The 24137-nt window shown below is 38.7% G+C and overlaps 2 protein-coding genes and 1 long non-coding RNA gene across 4 annotated transcripts in view; 1 reads left to right on the top strand and 2 right to left on the bottom strand.

Annotated features, from left to right (window-relative positions):
* Positions 1-2692: 2692 nt before the first annotated feature.
* LOC146453976 (uncharacterized) overlaps positions 2693-24137 on the bottom strand; it is a 36877-nt gene continuing 15432 nt past the window's right edge. The window contains exons 2-3 of the long non-coding RNA XR_014859395.1: positions 19593-19754; positions 2693-2926 (exon numbers count right to left, since the gene is read on the bottom strand). This is a non-coding gene — a long non-coding RNA (uncharacterized LOC146453976). The remainder of the gene's footprint in view (positions 2927-19592; positions 19755-24137) is intronic.
* LOC146453977 (uncharacterized) lies at positions 10456-15176 on the bottom strand. Its single transcript, XM_085095975.1, has 2 exons — positions 15171-15176; positions 10456-11892 (listed from the first exon to the last, which is right to left on the bottom strand). Exons 1-2 carry the CDS (start codon positions 15174-15176, stop codon positions 10936-10938), a joined length of 963 nt encoding a protein of 320 aa, XP_084952101.1. The 3' UTR covers positions 10456-10935.
* Positions 17256-24137, top strand: part of LOC146453978 (uncharacterized) — a 52818-nt gene continuing 45936 nt past the window's right edge. Inside the window, exons 1-4 of one of the 2 annotated variants that reach the window (XM_085096087.1) lie at positions 17269-17413; positions 19322-19517; positions 21120-21247; positions 23529-24014. In XM_085096087.1, the coding sequence (XP_084952213.1) occupies positions 17399-17413; positions 19322-19517; positions 21120-21247; positions 23529-23753 (564 nt within the window). In that variant the 5' untranslated portion in view covers positions 17269-17398 and the 3' untranslated portion in view covers positions 23754-24014. Of the gene's footprint in view, positions 17414-19321; positions 19518-21119; positions 21248-23528; positions 24015-24137 lie in introns of those variants that run through there. The other variant, XM_085096085.1, reaches the window with a different exon arrangement.

The following is a 24137-nucleotide window of genomic DNA, read 5'->3' on the forward strand; positions in this document are numbered from 1 at the left end:
GCATGTTTTATCTGTTTTCTTGAGTCACATTCCCTTACGCAAGCACTGTGCTTTGCAGGTCTGTTAAAACTGTAAAGGGATTATAATATTCGTGAAACAACGTTCATTTTGTGGTCCCACACTAACGAACGAAGCATAATCATACTTGTAACACTTGCACACTGGTATTGTCAATCATAAATGACGCTCCGAAAGAAAGGATGACCGTCCGTACGCGGAAACTTACGCAACGGATAATGAGATGCGCGCTCCGTATTCAGCCGGAACATGTTGGTTAGTAACTAAGTATCTGTGCGACAGTATTAGAGATGGATGGATTCCTTCAGCCTATTGTCGTTTGTAAATCCTTATATTAGGCCGGGAATATTTAGGTGTTGAAACTCTTACAGATGAGACCACAGCCATTATCTATGGCCGGAACTAAATATCCAAAAAATTCCCGACGTGAACTTTCACTTCCATTTTCGATCAGAGCCGGAAAGAAGCGAGTTAAAAGATTATGACGATGATTAATTTAATCTTTTGCATTCAGTTTCTTTCAATTTTTTTTTTAAGAGAGAACGTCCGATACCGCATATATATATATTCTGAATTCGTCGACAGAAAATGCTTTCCTCGTAAACACCACCTATTTATATTCAATTTCTGCTTTGTTTAGTTTCACTCTAGAGAGCCTCTAAAATTAATTAGATCTAATTAGGGTCTACTGACTCCTCTTTTTTCTTTGTTTTAGCCCACTCAGTTGACCTGCAACCATACAAACACCGGGCTTGACAAAGGAATACCCACAACATATAGCTATTTTATCGTTTCCTTCTCAGGGTACTATTTTCAGTCAATCAATTTATACGATGAGTCAGTCATCACTTTCAATTATATGAAACAAACAAAAAAAAAACCGATCAGTCAGCGAAAGCTTTGAATTTTTTCTGATATACACTCGGTTTTTTTTTATAAGAACCTTTTTTATAAGAACGTCGAGGCTGAGATTAACCAAAATTTTAAGAACGTATTAAGAACATTCCTCAGGCTGTATTTTGCTAATCTGTATTTAAATCAAGGTAACAAATGTAAATTAACCAAAATACTTAAGGGCATGTTAATGTATAACATTAACAATGGTGACACACATCTCGGTTTGTCATAATCACTTTGATAGGTTTCTTGATCACGTCCGCTTTGATTTACTGAAAAACATGAAGTGTATGCCATGTTAAGAACGTTTTCAGCCTCAAATCACAAAAAAAAAAATATAAGAACGTTCAGCCTCAGCTCCAAAATTAGACGTTCTTATATATATATATATAAAAAAAACAGAGTGTACAAGAGCTACAGTTGGTCAAAGTTTCGCGACTTGGGCATTTGTTTTCTGTGGGTAATGATAAAGAGCGAAGATTCAAGTTCACTTACGATTTCGGGAAATATAGGCAAGTCGGAAATATAAAAAGGGTACATTCACTAAAATTTTAAGCTGCCGAAATGTTTAAATGGAACTTCATACATTGGTAAAATGTACTGTAGCACTTGAGTTATTTGCTAAAGTTTTTGTTGTTGAGGGAGTGGAAGCAAGCAGCAAGTGCTAAACTAAAGGACACAGGTATCATTTTAAGAAAACAGTGATAATTTCAGTAGGAATAGTTTCGGTTGTTAACAGTATTCAAAAATTGTTAGGCTGAGTGTATTTCACCGATGGCAATAGAAAAAATGCTGACACCGGAAAAACGAAAACGAAACCGGTTTCGAACTAGGTGAAGCAGAGCGGACAAGGAAATTCGCAAGAAGCTTTCATTTGAATTGGAAATGTAAAGAGAAAGAAAGAAAGATTAATAATTTGTTTTACCCTCGGGATTTCGATCAGTGTAACTGTATGAAATTAGAAATGAAAGTCAAAAGGACTTTCTGCAAAGAAACAATATGTTGTGTCTATCGAAAATTATGTCTCGTATTTACTGCGGGTTTGAAGAGCTTTTGTGCACAGGTCGGTGCATTGATTATTCTGGCTGATTTTGTTCATCGTGAGCGCTTTGGTCCACTTGGAATGGCTTTAATGAAAATATCTCGTTTACGTTTCAAACAATCCAAAAACTCTATGCTCATAACGTGAATCTATGTCGTGGGGTGTTTTGTGAATTTTTGGGTGATTTTTGGGTATATTTGGGAGGAGATAGTTTTTCTTGAGGATTGGTAAAATAAAAGAAATAAGACACATTGAAGATTTAGTTTAGTTTTAAAAATTAGAATTTGTAGTTAATAATTAATAGACGGACACCAATTTAGTCCACTAGCAACCTGGGGTGCTCTTGCGTGGGTATCAACTGTGTGTTAGCGGTTCCAAAAATCATTTTCTTTCATCCATCCTTTTGAAGACTCTTAGCAAAGATCACTGGTATATGTCCCACAAAATACCACAATAGTCAAACCGTGGTTGAAGTAGCCCATTGTAAACGTTTCCTTTCCTTGCGTTTCCTTGACGGAGATCTCCTAAAGCTGAAGGCAGAAAGACAGACAGACAGACCGACAGACAGACAGAGAGGAGGAACAAAGAGCTTTCTAACGTGTAAAGACTAAAAAGACTGAATATATGAAAACTTTCAGAGCGACTGAAGCAAACGTGCACTCAAGTGCCAGTATCGAACCCAAGTTTCTGTTCAATTTCCTTTTTCAGGTAGTTGTGCTATTCCTGACCTGTAGGAGTCACGTCAAGTTCAAGTTTCTACACTCTTAGTTCCATTTACAGAGATGACAAGGATTGCAGCACCAATCTTGTTAGTATAGACACTGGCCTATGTACAAACTCTTCCGGAAGGCGTCAATGTCAACTAAAATGGGGAGTCTCTACTGAGAGCCTTTCAACGCGTAAGTATAGAAGACAACGAATAACTAAATAGTGAGCTCCTATCGGTTACAGTTCTCATAATTAGGTCAACTCCCATTACAAATGGCGTAAGAATTGACCGGCCCTGTTAGCAGAAGCTCCTTTTGTCTTTTTCTTTGCTGAGGAGGAGAAAAGGAGGTTCTGCCTGAATCGCGTCAACTCTTTGAAGCCGCCGCAGCCCGAACTTCTGGACAAGTCATTCTTGTTTTCTCTCGTCAAACTGGTTTTTCCAGTGCGAGCATCCGTTTAGTGATAAAACCGATGGTTATACCTGAGCCCTCTGTACCATGAAATATCAGGATGGCGGCGCCCAAGCACCAGTTATTCTCGGCGAGATTCTTCTTAATATAATTGGTATGTTTTCACGTGAATCGGTTTCTCTCCGCATACCGAGCGGGTACCAAAACGTGTCGAAAATACAAGGACAGTATCGAAACCTCTTGGCTAAAAAATAGCAAATGATCAAAACTGTTGAGAGACGGTTCGGCCTATATCTCACGGGCTCTTCTACTTGGTATGATCTGGAAGAGTATCATCTCTTTTAATTTACACAAAATGTTTGCTTTGCGAGTGGCTCGACAATTTTCGTGTTCAAATGTCAACAAAACTGAATTATAGTTTAGGAATCTTAATTCTGGGAATACCTATCCGCCGTGAGATCAATTGAACACTGTAAAGAATGTCTTCCGGTGGTTTTCCAACGAAAATACAACAGTCAGGTGATCATTCGCCAGTACGGTTTGCAATTTGTGGGGAAAAATAATTGGACATCCCGTCACGTGTCCTCAAGTTACAAACATCAGGTGGCAGTCCACCATTTTTTTTAAACATTTAAAACCGAAATTTCCGGCTGACTCGAAAACAAAAATTGTGCTTTGTAAGCGGATGTTTTTCGAAGAAGATCTTGCCAAGGCACGCACCGGATCACCTGATAGCTGAAACAAAACGCAGTTATTGGCCGCAGGCCTTAGTTTGCTAAAAGTGCTTACTGAAGCGTTTTCTTTTAATAGACCACTCATTACAATTCCAAGGTCAATGGGCACAGGGGGGTGGGGGTGGGGGAGGATACTCCCTTGCCGTGTTATGTTTTCTACGCAGTCAGATCAGCCTTGCAGTTTTCAGTTAGTCCCTTATTCAACAAACTGTCATGTGATCATTCACCATACGATATGTAGGCAAAAAAACTTGGATATCACGTCACGTGCCCGCAAGCCGGTTCAAACATGAGCCCACTTTTAGAGACAAAAGCCGCAATTTCCGCCGGCTGACTACAAAACAAAAATACGCTTTGTAAACGGATTTTTACGACAAAAATCTTTTGCCACATGCTAAGATATCGGACCAAGCTGGCGCCACCACCTGATAGCGGAACAATAGCTAAGGCCTAGTGATTGGCTGCAGGTCGTAGTTTGCTAAAAGTGATTTACTGAAGCGTTTTCTAAACCAAGGTCAATAGGCCAGGGGGGGGGGGGGGGGGGGAGGGAGGAGTAGGAAAGTACTTCCTTCTACGAGTTATTAAAGAATGATTTTTTAGACGCTGTTGTACTGTGTAAATGGGTATAGCAATTTCAATTATTTTAATCTGTAATCCAAAATCGGGTATTGATTTTAGCAGGCGAAAGTGAATTAGGCAAACTAAATCATATCTGGGTGACAAACACGAAGGCACACCCCCACCAAACGTGACCTTAAAGAAACCTCCCCCCCTCCCCCCTTCCTCGAACAAGTGGCATAGTCACGAGACAGAGCTAAAAATGAACAATTTGGTCAATGCTGGCTCCAATCATTTAAAGAGAGTAGTTGGCATTCCAATAATCACACAAACTTGCTTGGCGAGCAATATTAATAATGTACTTTGTCATCATTATTTTTAGAACATGCTGCTTTAATTTGTCCGTTCGAAAATGTGAGTGAACTTTACTTCGGGGAATTTTTCGGACAAAGGCTGTAGATAATTGTAGGAAACATTTGTTATATCAACAAACTGTAGTGTCTTTTGTTCCCCTAATTTAAGGATTAAAACCCACAGGTTTCAGTTTGCGAATATGCTTACAGAAGCAATTTCTGGTTATTCTTAGACCATTCACTTTCAAGCGAAGGTTAATGGGCCCAGGGGGAGAGCGTTCTCCCTTATTTAAGCTACTTAGGAATATGTCGCACGAGGGTTATCATATTTTAGCTGTGTTAGTCTGAAAATGGGTATAGATTTTACTCATGTTGATCTGTAGTCTCGGACAACGAGTGTATTTTGGTTCAAAAAAAAGGTGACACTCCCCTCCCCCCCATACCTTCCCCCGGCCAATTGGTAAACTGAGTTACGAGACAGAAATGATTTTTTTGGTCAATATGCTGGCTCCAATCCAATAAAAAACGATAGGTGCTCGACAAGACGGTTTCCCAATTTATCGCTTTGGAAAGCCCTTAATGTGAGCTTGAACTGTTGCTTGGTGAGCAGAAAATTAAAAACGTCTTTGTTACAACCTTTGTTTACCAAATGTTCCTTTGTCCTACAGAAAATGAAAGTGAAATTAAGCACTTCCGGGATTTTATTGGGCCAAAATTGCAGAATGTCAGTTTTCGAATGCATACCGGCCGCGGGCGATACAGGCGTCACGCTAAATCGCGCACTATCATCAAAATAATTTCACCGCCATTGGAGTATTATGCTATTAAAGTAATCACTTTTGCGGGTGTTTGTATGTGGTTGCACGTCAACTGAGAGGACTAAAACAAAGAATAAAGATGAGGCAGTCGTTGCTAATTAATTTTAACCGGTGAAAACATAGTAGTAATTAAATACACGGCGTTTGCAAGGAAAGCATTTTCTGTCGAAGAGTTCAGAATACTGATATAAAAGCGCTATCAGACGTTCTGTAGCGAAAAACTGAAATAAACCAAAAAAGCATACCTTTTTGACATATCGCCATGAGCTATTTGCCATACTCGCTAATTTCCGCCTTATAAAATCAGGCTACACATCGAAAGTGAAAGTAAAAGTTTCTAGGTCGGGAATTTTTTGGATGCTTCATAAGGACCGAAATAGCAATCTGCTGTACATGTCCGCATGTTCCGGTTAAATACGGAGCGTGCATCTCATTATCCTTTACGCAACATTCGTATGGACCGTCATCCTTTCTTACGAAGCGTCATTTATGATTGCCGGAAAAAAAAAAAAAACAGTGTGCGAGTGTTAATATGTACTAGTTATGCAATGCTTTCGAGTGGTATATCGTGAAATATCCCACGAGAGAATTGATTTTTCTTTGTATACTCACGAGCCTTAGGCGAGTGTGTATACAAAGAAACATTATCCCGCGTGGGATATTCACGGTATACCACGAGAAAGTACTGCATAATTAATTTATCCCATTCTACTCATTGAATTAACTTTCCTGTTCGACGCCTGGTTCCAAGAACTCAAAATTAAGGTTAAAACTGGGGTATTCTCCTTCCATGTTTTAGTTGTTGACAATAACTTTTTTCTGAATAAAAATTTTGACCTGTCGCGTGCTCTTCAATCGATATTTCGGCGGGAAAAAATTAGTAGGCCGCGAGGAACGCCAGGAATTTTTCGTGCAATGCTATCCGTTGTGTACCGCAAAGTATGCAACGGTTTTTTAGCTTTCTGATTGGCTGTATTCTCTATGACATGGGATAAATATGTTTAGCCAAGACTAAAAGCAGAACTTCACAATTCCTTTTTGATAGCACTTCAAGATCTAGGCAGGTGAATAAGTGTTTATTTTTTCTCTTTTAATTTAGTTATTTCTGTTTTAGTTTTCAAGATGATCGATCGAGGCGAACCGGTTTGCGAACATTCTACGCGCACTACGTAGCACTGCCATTCTCTAGTAAATTTTTATATCAAGAAAGCCAAACGTAAACATCAGAACCACGCTAGACTTCAAATATATCATTGGAGTAATAAATGGAAAAAAAAATACAAAAAAAAAAAAACTGTGACATTTCATAGCAAGCAGTGACAGTAAACTAAATAACGATCTTTGAAAAATTCACACAAACAAGCGCAAAAATGTTCTGCGTAAGCTTTGTGTTGATGAAAATGAAATCACACTTTATTTTACATTCGGTTTTAATCGAACGCTCTTTGCAAAAACTTTCAGTGAAAAATACTCACACATCTTATTGAATATTCTTCAGTTGCCGTTATATCCTTTTGTTTTAAGTATTTGTGTTTGTTCTTCGTCAAGATTGTCACAAATAAATGCTAAAATAAGGAATGTATGTAAGATAAACTTGTCAGTAGTTTATGCCAACGAAACAGTGTTGTGAGACTTTTGTTTGACTATTTTGGCACCTAACGTCAAAATGCGCTGAAGTTAGCAGTATTGAGTTGAAGAGCCGGCGTGTCAACACTGCAAGATAAACAATATCTTGCAAAACAGCAAACCAGCAAAGTTTTGTCAACGAAAACACAGGAATACTCGCCTCCTTGGAGAATAACAACTCCTTTTATTCCATTGCTAATATTTTCGTTCAGTGAGCGAAAAGTTTCACTTCAAGAGGAAAAAATCCAAGGTTTCGTCGCGCCGGATCGGAGTAAAATGATTTCACTTCAAGATCCGGCTGGTATGCGGCATAAAGCTGCTTATAATGTGCCGGCTATTAAAGAGTCGATTTGTTTTTTTTTTCCCAGCGCTAGTTGTCTTGCTCTTTCTCCCACTGTTGGTTAGTTGCCGATGTAACTTCCCGCCAAACAAACGCGGGCAGCAGCACAGCTTCACATACTTGAATTCGAATTTGCCATTCGCACTGGTTTTCCTGCTGTGCTGCGTACGCACGTACGGACAAACGGACGGACGTAATTGACGTCATAACCTAACCAAAATTTTCTGGCAACAACGTGTTACCAAATTTTGTTACCAATCATGGGGCTCCGCGCGCTCCGCTAAAAGTACGACTATGCCTCGTTCTTTAGAGTGTGACCACAAAATGAACGTTCTTTTACGATTAATACGAATCCCTTAACGCCGGTTTTCTACCGGCCTATGGTAGGAAACCTACAAAGTGCTAAGTGGCTAAAATGGCCTCAAATCAGCGAAAGAAGCAAAAAGACAATAGACAATACACCTTAGAAGCAAGGTATGTCATGTTTGAAGAGAGCTTTTCAGTATTTGTACACTCTAAACCCGATCGTAAATATTCTCATATAAACTCTTGAATTTTCACCGTGACCGCTATTACGCAAGATGATTATCGTCCACAGCTTTAGCTTAGGGCGCCTATGGCCTTTTAGCGGCTGCTTGGGCTGTTTATTCGCATTTTTTTTTATTTTGATATTTTTACCTATTATAGGCTTACAATACAACACTTACTTACACAAATACCATTTTTCTCCATTCAATATTTCAATTTAATGAGCATCGTTAATTCTATCCCAAACGAGTGGAGACTTGTAATTAAAGAAAATCAACAACATATCCATCCTCCTTTGAATGATTTTATTCAAATCAAAATAGACAGCACTGGAGTCACCATTCCAAAAATTACATCAAAAATGATCTTCAAGGAATTTGCGAGCAAAAAGCAAACCGTTCCGTCTGCTCAAAATAAAATAGATCTCAAGTGCTCCGGGTGTCTCGTAGAATGGAAAAAATATACTCTCTACCATTTAAAACTACTCTTGACAAATAACTTAGGAAATTTCAATACAAATTATTAAATAATATTGTTTTCACTAATAAAAAATTACATTGTTCACTTGGTCCCTGAGAGACCGAAATCCATATAAAGCCTACCTCTCTAAAACGGACACCTCTATAATGCGGTCACTTATTCCTGTCCCCTTGGTGTCCGTAATAAAGAGGTTCAACTTTATTTAGATTTAAAATAATTGAATTGCCTTTTTGTGCCTTTTGTAAAACAGAAATCGAATCTCCTGAACATTTATTTTTTTATTGTAAAACGACAAAAGAGTTTATTCACATTCTGTTTACTGACCCTTACTTTCAGATAAGGAACGAAATTGTTGGTATTGAGTGGCAATGCTTTATTTATATAGCGCCTTTCCATCTCAGTCCAATAGCGCTTTAAATTTTAAAGAATAGCACTCAACTTCTACAAAAGATGATTCGCTTCAATGCCTTGAAAAGGGGTGAGCATATCTTTTGCTTTTGGAAGACGTGTTATGAAATTCATGAATTAAAATAACACTATCAAAATTTCTAAAACTTCAGAGAAAGACGGGTGTATAACATCACGTAAGGGTGGTGAGAGCATTCCCGTCCCACCAATGTGGCCCCGGTTCGATTCCCCAACACGGCGTCATATGTGGGTTGAGTTTGTTGTTGGTTCTCGTCCTTGCTCCAAGAGGCTCACTTCTAAATTCCAATTCGATATGGAAAGTGTCCCCAATTAGTGTTCTGCGCTAGTTACATTGACACTTAAGTGAAGTGACGAAGTGATGTGCAAGCACGATTCTTTCCGGCATAAATGTTTGAGGCATTGCTTATAGTTGCGAAGAATAGAACTGATCCGGCTATAAAATCAAAGCCGGCAGTTAAGTTCTCATTCTGATCCATAGCTCTGAACATAACAAGAACTAGAGCAACTCAGAGGAGGAACAGATAAGAAGGAGACTTACGGAGCTGATTCAAAAGGGTCAGTTCTGTCCTTATAATAAGTGGGTGTCCTTAAAGAGGGGTACATTCTAGTTTTGACTATCATCAACTATCATCGGCTATCATGCGCCGTTCAGGACCAAGGCTTTCGGATTAATAATATTCTTATTTCATTCTAGTCTTAAACAGGGTGTTATTTTGGGTTAAATGTCTTAGAAAGGGCCTGAAAATTTTGAATTCTGTCTTAAACGGGATAGGGAAATAACTCGTGTCCCGAAGTCTTATCTCTCGGCCCATCGCGACCCCAAAAAGAAAAAAGAATTTGATAATGCTACCGAAACCTTAACTCGGTCCGCCTTACGGCCCGCCGAGTAATAAGTCTCAATAGGCAGACAAGTGCTCTACAAGTTCAAGTACACGGTCACTATAACCCTTGTAACAACGTCTCTCTGCATTGGAGGTAAATTAAACACAGTACAGATAAAATGCAAAATGTAAACTACAGCTCATAGAACTGAAGTCCTCAGAGAAGGGAGCACAGTATAATTGGTCATAATTATACTGACGATTAACATTAAGAATGATATGTAAGAGTTAAGAGGTTATATTGAATTATACTTAATTAAACAGGATCTGTAAACAGTCTAGCTAGAAGAATCATGCTAACAAAAACAAAGGGGGGGGGGGGGGGGGCGTGGGTGGTAATCTTGTGAACACCGCTAAGAAAGATCAGAGATATGTGACAACAAACAAGGACATGCAGGTGAACGCGCATGACCTTGATTGACACAGCAGAAAAAGCTGTTCTGTAATTGGCCCACAGTTAGCATAATATGCCTGGCACATGCATGGGGTAAATTTGACCTTTGGACGTAACAAGGAGAGCGTTTGTCTTGCTAGCAGATTGTGTGACGGATCTGTTGAAACTCATATAACTTCTCTAATCTTTCTTTTTTTTTTTCATGGTAATCAACCCACGTTACTAAGACGACACACGAGTTTGGGCAAAAATAAGTTTATTGAGCCAAGCGGAAACTGCTGATCGATAGCTTGACAATAAACCTAAACGCAACCAAACTGAAAAACGGTAAAACTACAATATGATTATTAACTTCACGAAGATCATAAAAGATTAGGGAGGGAGAGGTGGGTAAGAGCTTACGCCTCGTCTCCGGATCTTACAAAAGATGTCCTTGCGGTCTGCACAGTCGATTATAAGAGACATTCGATACCTCTATAACCGGTTAATTAACCATCATTAATAAATGATTTCTCAATCAACCCACGTTACCAAGACGACACACGAGTTTGGGCAAAAATAAGTTTATTGAGCCTAAAGGAAACTGCTGATCGATAGCTTGACAATAAACCTAAACGCCAAAGTGCCCAAACTGGGGTGATGAAAGTGGTAGTGGGTTGAAAGAAAGAAATAAAAGACTAATACATGATAGAAAACTAATGTGATATAGATGATACAACTTATGCAGAAAACATAGACTGAAGCTTATTTGCCATAGCGTGAACCGCGCTTTGTTTTTGTTGCTGTGACAATTCTAAATAAACAGGATAACCGTGGCTTTTCCAATCTCCCTGCAATTTGATGATCTCGGAAGGTGCATGACAATCAAATGCGAAGGTCGCCCCGCCCCGGCGGAAACTATGTGGGGAATAAAGCGCCGGATCTAAATGGAGCTTAGACAAGACCCTAGAAAGAAAAACGCAGAATTGCTTGTAAGTGATGGGTGCTAAACCCGAACCCGAGAAAACTGAAAAAAGAGGAGCAGACACAGGGCCCGGGTTGATAGCTAAATGGCGACGTAGAGCTAAAATTGGACAAAGACGAGACCCAGGGATGGCGGGAATAGGCAGGATAAGAGATCGTTGCTGACACTGGATAGTCTTCGTGGCGGAAACATGAATATTAGCGCCCGCGGACGTAAAAACAAAATTTGCCTGTGTAATACCCTTGGAGGAAATTTGCCGCGTGTTGTCGGGTACGAGATTAGATTTGCGCAAAAAAGTGAAAAATGCGACTAAAAACAAAGTCCATATAGCCGCATGTAAGGGAATACGAAAATTTAAAAGATCAAATGCAGCATGCAAGATTGAAGGGGTCATAGGAGATTTGCGAGAAACGGCTTGTCCTAAAAAACGCTTAACACCCCGCAGCAAAAGCTGAAAGTGATAATCGGAACTCCAAGTGAGTTCATAGCCCGCAAGGCGATGGGCAAGTTTAAGGCTACTAATATGATTAAGTACGGTACCGTACGCTCGTTTCTGAGCAACTAAATATGCGATATATAAGCTGATGGATTCAACATCGATAGGAAAAGGCTGCATAGCCCTCAGTACCCAAAAAGTCTGGTAACTACGAATATGAGCTGCTATGTTCTTCTGTGTAGACGTTTGCGTGGGCCAAGTTGATGAGACGTGCGACTAAGGACTGCAAATTGACGAGAGAAACATCTGTAGAAAGAGGTTGGCCTGATCCCATTGGCAGCTCTAGAAATGAAAAAAAAAAAAAAAAAACTAAATAAAAACAATGTCACGCAAAGTCGAAAGAAAAACAAGCATTATTAATAATAATAATAATATTAATGATAACAATAATAATAATAATAATAATAATAATAATAATAACAATAATAATAATAAATGGCGTACAACAAAAGAAAACAGTTTCGACTGTTCAGAGGGTGGCGATATGAAAGTAAAAGTGACGTGACGATACCTTTGGCCGGTTACACACGTTTATCCACAGGACCCCAAGCTCTATAAGAGATACAGTCTGTGACCTCAATTTAAAAACACCAACGAATTTTCAATAAAAAAAATATCCCTATGTGAACTCCCTTGTCTGTTGTCCTTTCTCCTATGTGGTTTTTGGAACGATTGAGCGCGATTTCAGTGAGTCAGTTCAGTAGTTCCATTGATATTGATTTTCTCTCTTGTATGGCGATACAATATAAGTGTTGACTTCATTTCATCATCGATCTAAACAGTCTGTTGGGAGATACTATATAAACAAATAACGTTTTGTTGTTGGATTGATCTGTCCGTAGCTTTACATGCTTAGACGGACGAGTGGCTTCAGTACAGCCAACTCTCTCATAGCGACCACTTCTCGTAAGTGATCACTTCGTAAACAACCGTTTTGTTTCTCAGTTAAATACTGTTTGAAGAGCTCTCTCCTAAGCGACCACATCTCACATTTCTAAAGAGACAGCGACCCGTTTTTAGCCCAAATTTAATAAACATTAAACTAGTGAGCAACACTCCGGAACTGCAGTTGTATAACTTCTTTATTTCTCCTATGCGTTTCGTGTGACTAACGCACACTTCGTCAGGAAGTTTAACAATACAACATGATGTGCCTGTATATATACCTAACTCATGCTAGAGTTTACTTTTCGTTAAAACACACCTAGGGAATTACATATAGGAAAAACAAATCCCGCGGTAATGCGTCTAGAAAACAGGCAGTAGACAGGGGCACCCAACGACAATTTTCTCTCAGATCCTTTGAAACGTTATTTTAGGCGATCTGGAGTGGCTTTAAAGCTCTATGGGTCGATCATTTTAGGCAGCGCTAAAATATTTTTTATCTGTTCGGTCATTCTAGGGGAACTTGAGTCTTTTCGAAATTAGTAGGGCATTCTTGACCATTTGCCGAAAACCTTAGGTCTTTTTCCTTTCCAAAAATCTTAGCTGACCTTTTTTCGGTACCCGAAACAACATTTTTATCAATCCGAAAACAATAGGCCTTAAATTTCCCATATCACGAAAGTTCGAAGTGAAAATTCCTTTTAGAAAATTGTAGAGGGCTAAGGACCTTCCGAACAGATAATTTACCGAAACGATCCGTTGGGTGCCACTGAGTAGATTCACTGGTAGATTTCGGCAGGGTGTGACATACTTTGTGCGTGATATAATTTTGGGGCCTACAGTTTTAGCCCCAATATATCACGCACAAAGTATGTCACACCTTGCCGAAATTTATTGCCTGTTTTCTAGACGCATAACCGCGGGGTTTGTCTTTCCTATATGCAATTCCGTAGGTGTGTTTTAAAGAAATGTTAACTCTAGCTTGAGTTTATACTGGCACATCATGTTGTATTGTTTAACTCTCTGACGAAGTGTGCGTTAGTCACACGAAAGGCGTAGGAGGAAATAAAGAAGTTATACAACTATAGTTCGCAGAGTGCTGCTCACTAGTTTAGTTTTTATTAAATTTTATTAAATTTTTATTAAATTGTCGTAAACAACCGTTTTGTTGATCAGTTAAATACTGTTTTAAGAGCTCTCTCCTAAGCGACAACAACTCACATTTCTTAAGGGACCGCGACCACTTTTTAGGTCAGAAATTCTTTTCAGGTCACATATTCTTTTATTTTTTATTTCCGATAAGCGACCACCCAACATAGGTTGTGTTTTCACTGGGACAATTTCAGCTAGATAAAGCCGGAAAAGTCCGGAAATACAGCGAAAACAGTTCGTCTTTTGTTTAGCGAGTTAAAAATGCAAGCTGCTTTCACGAGAGAAAACAAAAGATTATCTCGCTTTTAAGACCGGAAAATCGCGCAGAGTTATACTACCTCGCGAGAAGGTATAACTTGTCCTGGTTAATACTGCAGCCAATCACATTGCACGTAGTTACAGCCGCCTGTCAAGTAATTTGGCAATATTATTTACTAGACGCTAGTTTCGTGTTTCAGTTCGCCTCGTGGTTCACTTTGCGAAACAGAAAAACGACAGATGACTTGAACAATACCTCAAAACCAAAACTGTGGTGTTGCCGGATAAGCCCAGACTACGGTGGCTCATAAGGGACACATCGATTTTTTCGTCGCAAGTTGGTAAGTTGCGATCGGAACTTATTAACTTGCTATCGCAACTTACTAACTTGCGATCGCAACTTTATTAACTTGCGATCGCAACTTACTAATTAACATGTTTGGTTACATGGACATGCGAGCATGCGTATGCGTGTTGACTCTTGATCAGTGGGAAAAGATGGTTGGTAACTACATCCGTGAGCGTTTCTTTTTGACCACTCTCTTCGTTTTACTGAAATTTTCAGATGGCTGGGCTCTTCCAGATTATCTGCCAACCCTAAGGAATATAGATGGCAACCATGAACGAAATTATTTGATCGAACAGTATTTTTGCCTCGGTTTTAACTACCCCGAGATTATGTCTTTTCTGCTGTTGTGTAACGGCGTTCGCTTAAGTCTACGTCAACTAAAAAGGATTCTTAGGTCTCGAGGGCTTCGACGAAGAAGGAATCAGTCTAGAATTGAAAGGGTAGTAAATGCAGTAGACCAAGAGTTGCAGAGTAGTGGAAGTTGCATTGGCAATCGACAAACAATCTGATTGAAAATATTTTATCAGATGTCAAATTTACAGAAAGGTCATCGGCATTGAAGCAAAAAGACAACACCCCAAACAAATATTGCCTTTTGTAACACAATATCAACCATCAGTGCCCAACCTCAAACATTTCTTAATGGGAAAATGGCACTTAATACAAAACCAGCCTTTCCTACTAGAAATCTTCAAAGAGCCACCACTAATTTCCTTTAAAAAAAAAAAAAAAACACAAGAAAATCTCTTAATGACATGCTTGTCAGAGCAAAAATATAAAGAGGTTACACATCAAAAATGATTCCATTGTTAGAAATCGTGGAGGCCTGTCACTCTTTGCTATCTCCTACCGCCATCTTTATGGGTTTACGCACGTGCAACGGTGACCTCATCGTCAGCTTTTAACTTGCGATCGCAAGTAATTAAGTTTCGATCGCAAGTTAATAAGTTGCGATCTCAACTTATTAACTTGCGATCGCAAGTTAGTAAGTTGCGATCGCAAAATAATAAAATGCGATCGCAAGTTAGTAAGTTGCGATCGCGAGTTATAAGTTGCGATCGCAAGTTATTAAGTTGCGACGAAAAACATCGATGTGTCCCTTATGAGCCACCGTACCAGAGGCCTTGCACTTACGGCTAGGAATGTTTTTTTGCCGTTGGACAACATTTCGTCGCATCCTCCTCATCTATGCAGACGTTAACCGCATCCTCTGAGAGAAACTCCTTCTTTTTGGCATAAATATAACGAGGATCAACATAAAAGAAGTTATTAAAAGCGGTTCGTCTGCTGCCATTTTTGAAAGTTGTGCGCTTTTGTGATTTGAATATTTAATTTAGCGGCTCAAATTCCGGGTTAAATTGCACAATGAAAACAAATACCGTGTTTAACTAGTTAATGTCAGTCTGTAGACAACCACCAAGAAAAGAATGTTCAGCCAATAAATTGGCCTAGTGAAAACACAACCATAACCACATATGATCGTTAGTAAATCATTGCTCAGAAGTGACAAAAGTTCAATTTTTAATGACGCTACCCCGGACTGCTGAGAGATGATAACAGTTTACAGACAGAGAAGATGGCTATAATTAGATCTGTAGGTAAACAGGAATTGTTACAGTGATTTGTTCCAAAATGTTATACAAAGTTTCATCAGAAGAATGAATAGATGTGAAAAAATCAAACAAATCAGTTTCTATTTGCCTAATTTTAGCTGGTAAGGTAATATTATGTAGTTAACTAATCAATCCAGTAATAGGTTTATTTTGTTGATCTTTCCCATAAGCGGTCACCTCCCGTAAGAGACCACTTTGCCGTGCCTCAAGGGTAAACGCTTACGAGAGAGTTGACTGTATTAAACTACAGTAGGTCAGAATTTTTATTACCCGAAAGCGGGAGTATAACCTGGCGGTTAGTTGTCCTTTCTGTGCATTTATAATTTTGAATTTTCTGCGTGGCTAATAACCGCGGGTTTTTTGTCATCCACACACTTTCAATAGCTCTCATCAGTTCGAAACTTAACACGTGCTAGTGACTCACATTCATTTTGAGGGGGCTATACATAGAGAAGCTTGGCGGTTCGCAAGTCAAGTAGACTGACTAGTTTTATTCAAACAGCTCAGCGGCTCGCCAGTCAAATTGAGCTTGTTGATAAAACTAGCTAAGAACGTGATTGAACAAAGCGTCTGGTTTTTACGCGCCTGTCGAAATAATACAAGCGGCAGTGGTCCCTTGTGAGAAAACGATCGTCGCACGAAAGGAAGAAAGAGACGTAGGCGATTTTTACGGATGATTTCTACTGATTGATAACGGAAATCGGTGAAAATTGATAGATGGATTTCGTGTGTCAAATCGATATTATCGATTTTTTATGAAGTCCAACTCGAAGTCTAATTCGAACTCGAACTCGAACTCGAACTCGGCCAAACTCGATGATTCCCTACTTCCTACTTGTGATATTTTCAAACTTTACCTCACCTTTGTTACAGTTTCTTTGTTGCGGCTATCCAGTAGAGTTCTGGAATTTTCGTCAGTCACTCAAGGTCTTAAGTCCGCCCGTTTAACCTCTAAATCCGGTACTTTCAAATACTACCGAAAACCGTGACGGTTGGAACCAAAACTGAAGTTGTTGCCGTTAGTTCTGTCTAGTTCGTGGTTTGACTTTGGAATCTCAACAGAGTGATAACTCTTCCCTGAGAGAGAGTTGAGCGTTTGACATTTTGATTTTTGAGCTTATAGTTTCCCTCGAAAGTTGAAAGTTTCTTAAAAAGTTGGAAATAAAAGGGGTCTAAAAGCCGTCCCCCGCCCACTCGGGTTCTAGATCTGTCCTGTTTTTCCGTTCCGTTCTTTTAGGGTGATATAATGTTATGTGCGAGAGCATCACGCCTTTCGCGTAAATGTTTAAAGCATTACTTAATAGTTACGAAAAATAGACTGAACTCAGAATCTTATAAAAGCAGAGGCATTGTAGTTAAGTTCCTCAAACCATAGCTTTGAGGAACTGAAGATAACAAGAGAATATATATACCCGGTCCCGGAGGTCTGAAGATTTGAAGATAACGAGAAGTCGGAGTCATCCAAATGTATCATTTTACAGTAAGTGAAATCGTTATCAAAAATTTTTTTTCTGATATACAAGAGCTACAGTCGGTCAAAATTTCGCGATATGGGCATTTATCAGGGGGACCAATTGCAACAGATCGTTTCGGTAAATTACCTGTTCGAAAGGCCCTTAAACTCCTACAATTTTCTGAAGAGAATTTTCACTTCGAACTTTCGTGATATGGGAAATTTAAGGCCTAGTGTTTTCCGATTGATAAAAATGTCGTTCCGGGTGCCGAAAAAAGGTCAGCTAAGATTTTCGGGAATGAAATAAGACCTAAGGTTTTCGGAAATGGACAAAGACACCTAGTAATTTTGAAAAGCCTCAAGCTCCCCTAGAATGACCGAACAGATAAAAATATTATAGCACGGCCTAAAAGAGTTTTAAAGGCACTCCAGATAGCCTAAAATAGCGTTTCAAAGGATCTGAGAGAAAGCTGTCGTTGGGTGCCCCTGATTTATTTCCTGTGGGTACTTATAAAGAGCGAACATTCAAGTTTATATGCGATTTCGTGAAATAAAGGCAAAACAGAAATTAAAAAAGGTACATTCTCTAAAAATTTAAGCTGCTTAAATATTCAAATAAAACTATAAAAATTGGTAAATTGTACTATAGCACTTGAGTTATTTGCTAAGGTTTTGTTGTTGGGTACTAAACTTAAGAGGGAGGGGAAGTTAGCAGCAATTACTAAACGGAAGGACGCAGGTATCATTTTAAGAAAACAGTGGTTATTTCAATGTGAATAGTTTCGGTCGTTAAAACTACTCAAAAAATTGTAAGGCTGAGCGTATTTCGCTGATGGCAATAGACAAAACCCTGACTCGTCATACTCTATCGCTGATATTGATCAAAACTAAAAACACCGATAAAAACGAAAACGAAACCGGTTTCGAAGTGGGTGAAGCAGAGCGGCCAAGGGAATTTGCCAAAGAATCTTTCATTTAAATTTGAAATATAAAAAGAAAGAAAGAAAAATTGACACTGTGTTTTACCCTTAGAATTCCGATTAGTATAACTGTATGAAATTAGAAATGAATATCAAAAGGACTTACTGCAAAGAAACAATATATTGTCGTGTCTATCAAAAATTATGTTTCATATTTACTGCGGGTTTGAAGAGCTTTTGTGCACAGGTCGGCGCATTGATTATTCTGGCTGATTTTGTTCATCGTGAGCGCTTTGTACTTAAAACGTCCAGAACCTAGTTTTATCCACTTTAGGTTTTGAAAGATGCCATCCGACCTGATTCCATCCTCTTGCCTAGTAATAACTTCAGCAGCCAGTTTTGTAACTTTTGAAGTCTCTCGGCCAACGTCACTGGCATATGTCTCATAAAATACGTACCACAATAGTCAAACCATGGTTGAAGTAGCCCATTGTAACCTGTTATACATGTTTCCTTGGGAATAAAATCCGTTGTTTGACGGATACCTCCTAAAGCTGAAGGCAGACAGACAGACAGACGGAGAGATAGGAGGAAGAAACAAAGAGCGTTCCAATGCAGAAAGGCTAAAAGGACTTGCTCATATTGATACTTTATTCTAATTATTTTCGTTTCTCTTTGTTTTTGCTTTCCCTCTGCTATATCTTTCTATTTTTTCCATTCTACTTAACTACTTTTCTTATCAATTTACTTCCTTTAAAGGGGCACAGTATTAGTTTTACTAGACGTGCCCCTTTACTCTCCTCACCTCTATTTGAATTGTATTTATGAGCTGCGTGTTAGTCCATGTTCTTTAATATACCTCCAACTTTTGTATTTAGCACTTATCTAACAGTAAGAGTGGAGAGTACAAATAAAAAAATGTCAAATGTCAAATATATCAAAACGTTTAGAGCGACTGAAGTAAACGTGCATACAAGTGATATGGAGAACAAGTTTGTTTATTTTCCTTTTTCAGATAGCCGCGGTAGTCCTGGCCTGTGTAGGAGTCACGCCAAGTTCAAGTGCATATTACACTCTTAGTTCCATGTACAGACATGAGAAGCCTTGCAGCACTAATCTTGTTAGTATAGACATTGACAACTGTACAAACTCTTCCGGAAAGCGTCAATGTGATCTGAATTGGGGAGGAGATACTGCTAGTCTTTCAACGCGTAAGTATAGAATAAAAACAACGAATAACTAAATAGTAAGTTCCTATCGGTTACAGTTCTCATGATAAGGTCAACTGCAATTACAAATGGCCCGAGAGGAGATTGCCTTTTCTGTTCAATCTCAAAAGTAAGACTCGTACAAAGATTACAAAGTCTTACTTACTGGGTCAAGTGTTGATGGAAGAAAGATCTTGTCCCTCGCTAAAGACCTCTAAAGCAGGCATACGCAAGGGTGACCTTGGGCTTCTTAAAGTTGGATAAAGTGACTGTTGCTTACAATTTTCAATCGCGTCTATTAGTTTCAACTACGTCTCTTAGTTATGTATATCAATTAATTTTTTAAGTAAGGAAGTAAGTAACTTTATTCTTGAGTCGAATTAAAACTTTAACTAAGGGAAAGAATTGGTAGCTACTCCTATTACTAAGGTAAGATACAAAAATGTTGTAGAATTATATGCTTGAGTTAATTTAAATCATCGTTAAATTATATACGTGTACATGATCATCCTTGGCCTTTTTTTCCCAAAAGCATAAGTGCTTAGGCCAAGGCTGCAAAACAGACATTAAATGGAAAGCGCGAATTCGGCCCAAAAGCCCTATTCGGGAGCAGAGCTACAAAAGCATGGATATCTGAGCGCGAGCTGCACACCCGTCGTTTGACTGAGAGCGCGTCAGTTCGTACGATTGACCTGGCAACGCCAAAGTTCGGACTGCTTTGCAGTCTAGATGTTGCCGTCCTCGTCTATTTCAACAGCAAAAGTGTTCATTTAAATAACATTTTTAGCACGTTTGTTTTAGTTTTTCACTTGAGCTTGCTGGATATGAAATGATTAATATAATCATACCAAGCAAATCCAACACTAAAGCGCGAGTGGAATAATTGTTTTGTTAAAAATAACTGTGAAATAGTGCAAGCTCTTGTAATGTTTCGTGTTAAGCCTGGACTGAAGGCATACATCACCGTCCCAACAGGAGCTGAACCTAAAAAGACCTTCCGATTACTTAAGGCAATTAAATGTGAGAAACATCCTGCATACTGATAGGATTTGAATATCGATGAGAGAATGTTTGAACAAAAAAAAAAAAATGATGTTATGGTTTAAGCCTGGGGAGTAAATGGGAGACGTATTTGATGTATTCTTTTTTTCAGTAAGTGCACAAGCATACTCGGAAAAAGAATCGAAAATCTGATTTGTCCCAATTAATAGGAGTCGAACTTTTGACCTTCAAATTACAAATTCGGATGACATCACATTTCTTTCATATATATGTATGATCGACTTTCAAATCCTAGGGGCGGGGGGATTTTTTTTCGCCTGAAGACGAGATTTTGCTATCAGAAATGATCATTATCCTTGCTACTATGGACATTCTCCCAACCGCAATTTTTTTTTTTTTTTGATTTCATGTCCTGTTCAGCGAGGGAGAGGAAAGGCCTCTGAAGCCCCGACAAATGTCTTCGCTCCGTTGTCATATTGAGGCCATGGAACCCCTTTCTTTTAGCGGCTGGAAATCAAGAATATTTTAGTCAATAATATTTTTGTATTTAACAACATGCTCATTGAAATCTTACTTGCAATAATTATACATTGCCTCTTTAAGATTTTCAGATAAAAAAGATTAACAAAAGCCAAGAAAATGGACTAAAATGTATTCAGGTTGAATATAACGGAGTTCACTACGCACTCAAGGTCATCCAGAAAGGGTCAAATCTTACCTTAGTGTTTGAGGTAAGTCGCATAAAACAGATTCAGGATTTGACCCATTCAAGCTCTAAGGCTTATCGTATGGATTCTTTTGCTTGAATTCCATGATCACTTCAATGCCAACCTGTAGAATGTAACTCTTTCTCCTAAAAACGCTCACTGAATGTTTTAATACAGCTATGTCGAAAACGCGGCTTCATTCTCAAACAATGTGTTTCTATCGAGCTGATTCCCGCACAATTTTATGCCACAATGTGAATGATCGACATACCGTATCAATGAAAAAGAACCCAAATTTTGCTGATTTGTTTACAAAGAGCTTTCAAGTAGGCTCCTTCTGGCGAAAAAAGGCACCAAAAATTGGTGAGTCAGTGTAGCGAGTGGTACGAGGCTTGCAGAGGGGTGGCGGTGGGAAGAGTGGTACGCGCGGTATTACGTTTAGAGACGGGGAAGGGTCGTGTTATTTCACAACTTTTCTTGTGTCTGATCACTCACTAAAGGGCCTATTACGAACTTTTAATGCCATGAACTCCTGGTGCTGCTTGATGCTGGTGAAACTTTTTTTTTTTGTACGAAATGAAAACTTTGTGTTTTCCTTACTGCTCAGGCCCGTAGCAAGGCTAAAACAACTGAGGGGGCTTAGCAAAATGGTGAAACAAAACTACCCCCCGTCACTCAAAAACAGACTGATTTGGGAGTTTAAGATGCAACGAGAACATCACCTTATTCAAAAAATCCGGTAGATTTAGTAAGTAAAACAATTCCTTTTTTTACCTGGATTACACTCTTAGGTACCTGTTTTTGCCTTTTCTTTAACGTGGACTACTACGTGAAGTTTCCTAATTTCACGTTTGAAGGAGAACGTAGACAAACGACGACAAATTTTTCTTTCTCTTTTCAAATTTGGATTCGGGCAGTAAGAATCCAACTGCAGAAGAATTTTTTTTTTCTCCGGTCTTGAGGACATATTTGTGTGGCTTTTTTGAGTGACAATGCGGGAACACTAAATTGTTATAAACTAAGGACATTTGTATTGCTTAAAATGAGCGGATGTCTTAGAAAACAAGTAGTTTATTTCGACAGCTTTCACAGCTTCAGATTGGTTGATTTCAATCCATTTTGATTCTTATTTCCGATTCACAAGATAAGAGTGCCCGTTAGCGAAGGAAACTGACAGGTAGTAAACAGACTATTAAAGGTTGTGAAAAGGTACTTGCAGCGTCAGAATTCAACATTAATTTGTTTTAATTATATATTTTTGGGCACATTACTTTTTAACTTCCAAAAATTCTGGGTGGGGGGAAGGGGGGCTCAAGCCCCCCCTGCCCTTCCCCCCGCTACGGGCCTGCTGCTATATTTTCGCAGTTGGCTGCGAGGAACCATTTTATAAAGCCAATTCAACTTTTGTTATGGGCTCATGATTTTCAATAAGTCGCCCCTCGCTCCCCCACTCGGTATTAAAACGTTTCGTTTTTGTTGCCGCGAATGAGCCTTTGAAATACACTCTTTTTTATAAGAATGTTGTTTTTCCGGCCCAGGCTAAATATTTTTTATATATTTTTTGCCGATTTTAGGCTGAAAATATTCTTGTATTATTCTTAAATTATAGCTTATGACATTCCGTTTTAGAATATATTGGGGTATCAATATCAAAGAAAAAAAATTATTATGATACTTTTAGCGGTTTAGTTCATTTCTTTTGTGCTGTGTACTGTGCATATGTATTACATGTACAGTTCATCGAACTGTCATTAACATCGAACATTTGGCTATAGCTAGAGTAGGCTTTTTCGTTTTCTTAGGTAGTTTGCCGTTTGGAGGAAGAAATAATTTTACACAGTTAAGTTAAAAACATATAATTGTATTGTATTTACCGATTTTCAACACACAAATATACCTTTTTGAAAATCTCAGCCTCGGGTTTATTCTTAAAATATTCGTCACATTTCGCAACTTTCAGCCTCGATATTCTTATAAAGTATATTCTTATAAAAAAAAAAAAAAAGAAAAAAAAAAAAGAAAAGAAAAGAGTGTATAACTAGTTTTAAATTAAGTATTGATAGCCGTTATTGAACTAGATGTATTGTGATGATATTGCCCGAGTTGGTTTTTCCAAGTTTAGAAACCAGACCAGAAATATTGTCCAAAATTCAAAAGAGACAGTTGGGTTGTGCAAGAAGTTGCAAATAAACTGGCCGCGAACTGCTACTGAGAAGTCAAGTTTTATATAGCCATCTTTAACCAGATATAAACCATGTACAAGTGATATACAATGTTTTTTTGACATTTTCGTTTGCATTGGCAGGAGCATCGATGCGGTAATACCACTGACGAGGCGTTTATCTTCAATGAGACGTATTTTCGAGATGATAGACGATATGCATACCAGCCTATTGCTACCAATACATCGATGTGCATCGGTGAAACTGGTGACTGCAGCGAAAGCCTGGCCCTGGTCATTCCATATAGTAGTATAGAGAAGGACAAGAAATGTAGATTTAGGAAGAAATTCCCCCGGACAATGGGCTGAGGATGTTGGAAGACAACAAAAGCTCGGTGTCTGGATAGGGTTAACGGTTTTGAGCACACTTGTACTGGTTCACACTTGCATTTTGATAAGCAACAATTCAATACCACACTGGTACGTTTATTTTTTTGTATTTACAATTGCGATCAAACAAAACCGTCATTTAACGCAAACTGACCGGCGTATCCGCTTCATTTTGACCACTAGCTTGTAACTTGCTCCTGTGCTTATTGACTATATGTTTTAAAAAAATAAAATGAGTAAAAACACTTCAGCCTCTTGTTCAATTGCTGTTCAGTGAAACTTGCTCTGGCATTGTTTTTAAAATCAACTTGAATCCTGATTGTTCAGCTGAGTTTACTACGATGACTCAAATAAGGCTTTAAA

Source organism: Pavona decussata, unplaced genomic scaffold, assembly GCF_977016875.1.
Source record: "Pavona decussata unplaced genomic scaffold, jaPavDecu1.1 SCAFFOLD_321, whole genome shotgun sequence".
NCBI lineage: Eukaryota > Metazoa > Cnidaria > Anthozoa > Scleractinia > Agariciidae > Pavona > Pavona decussata.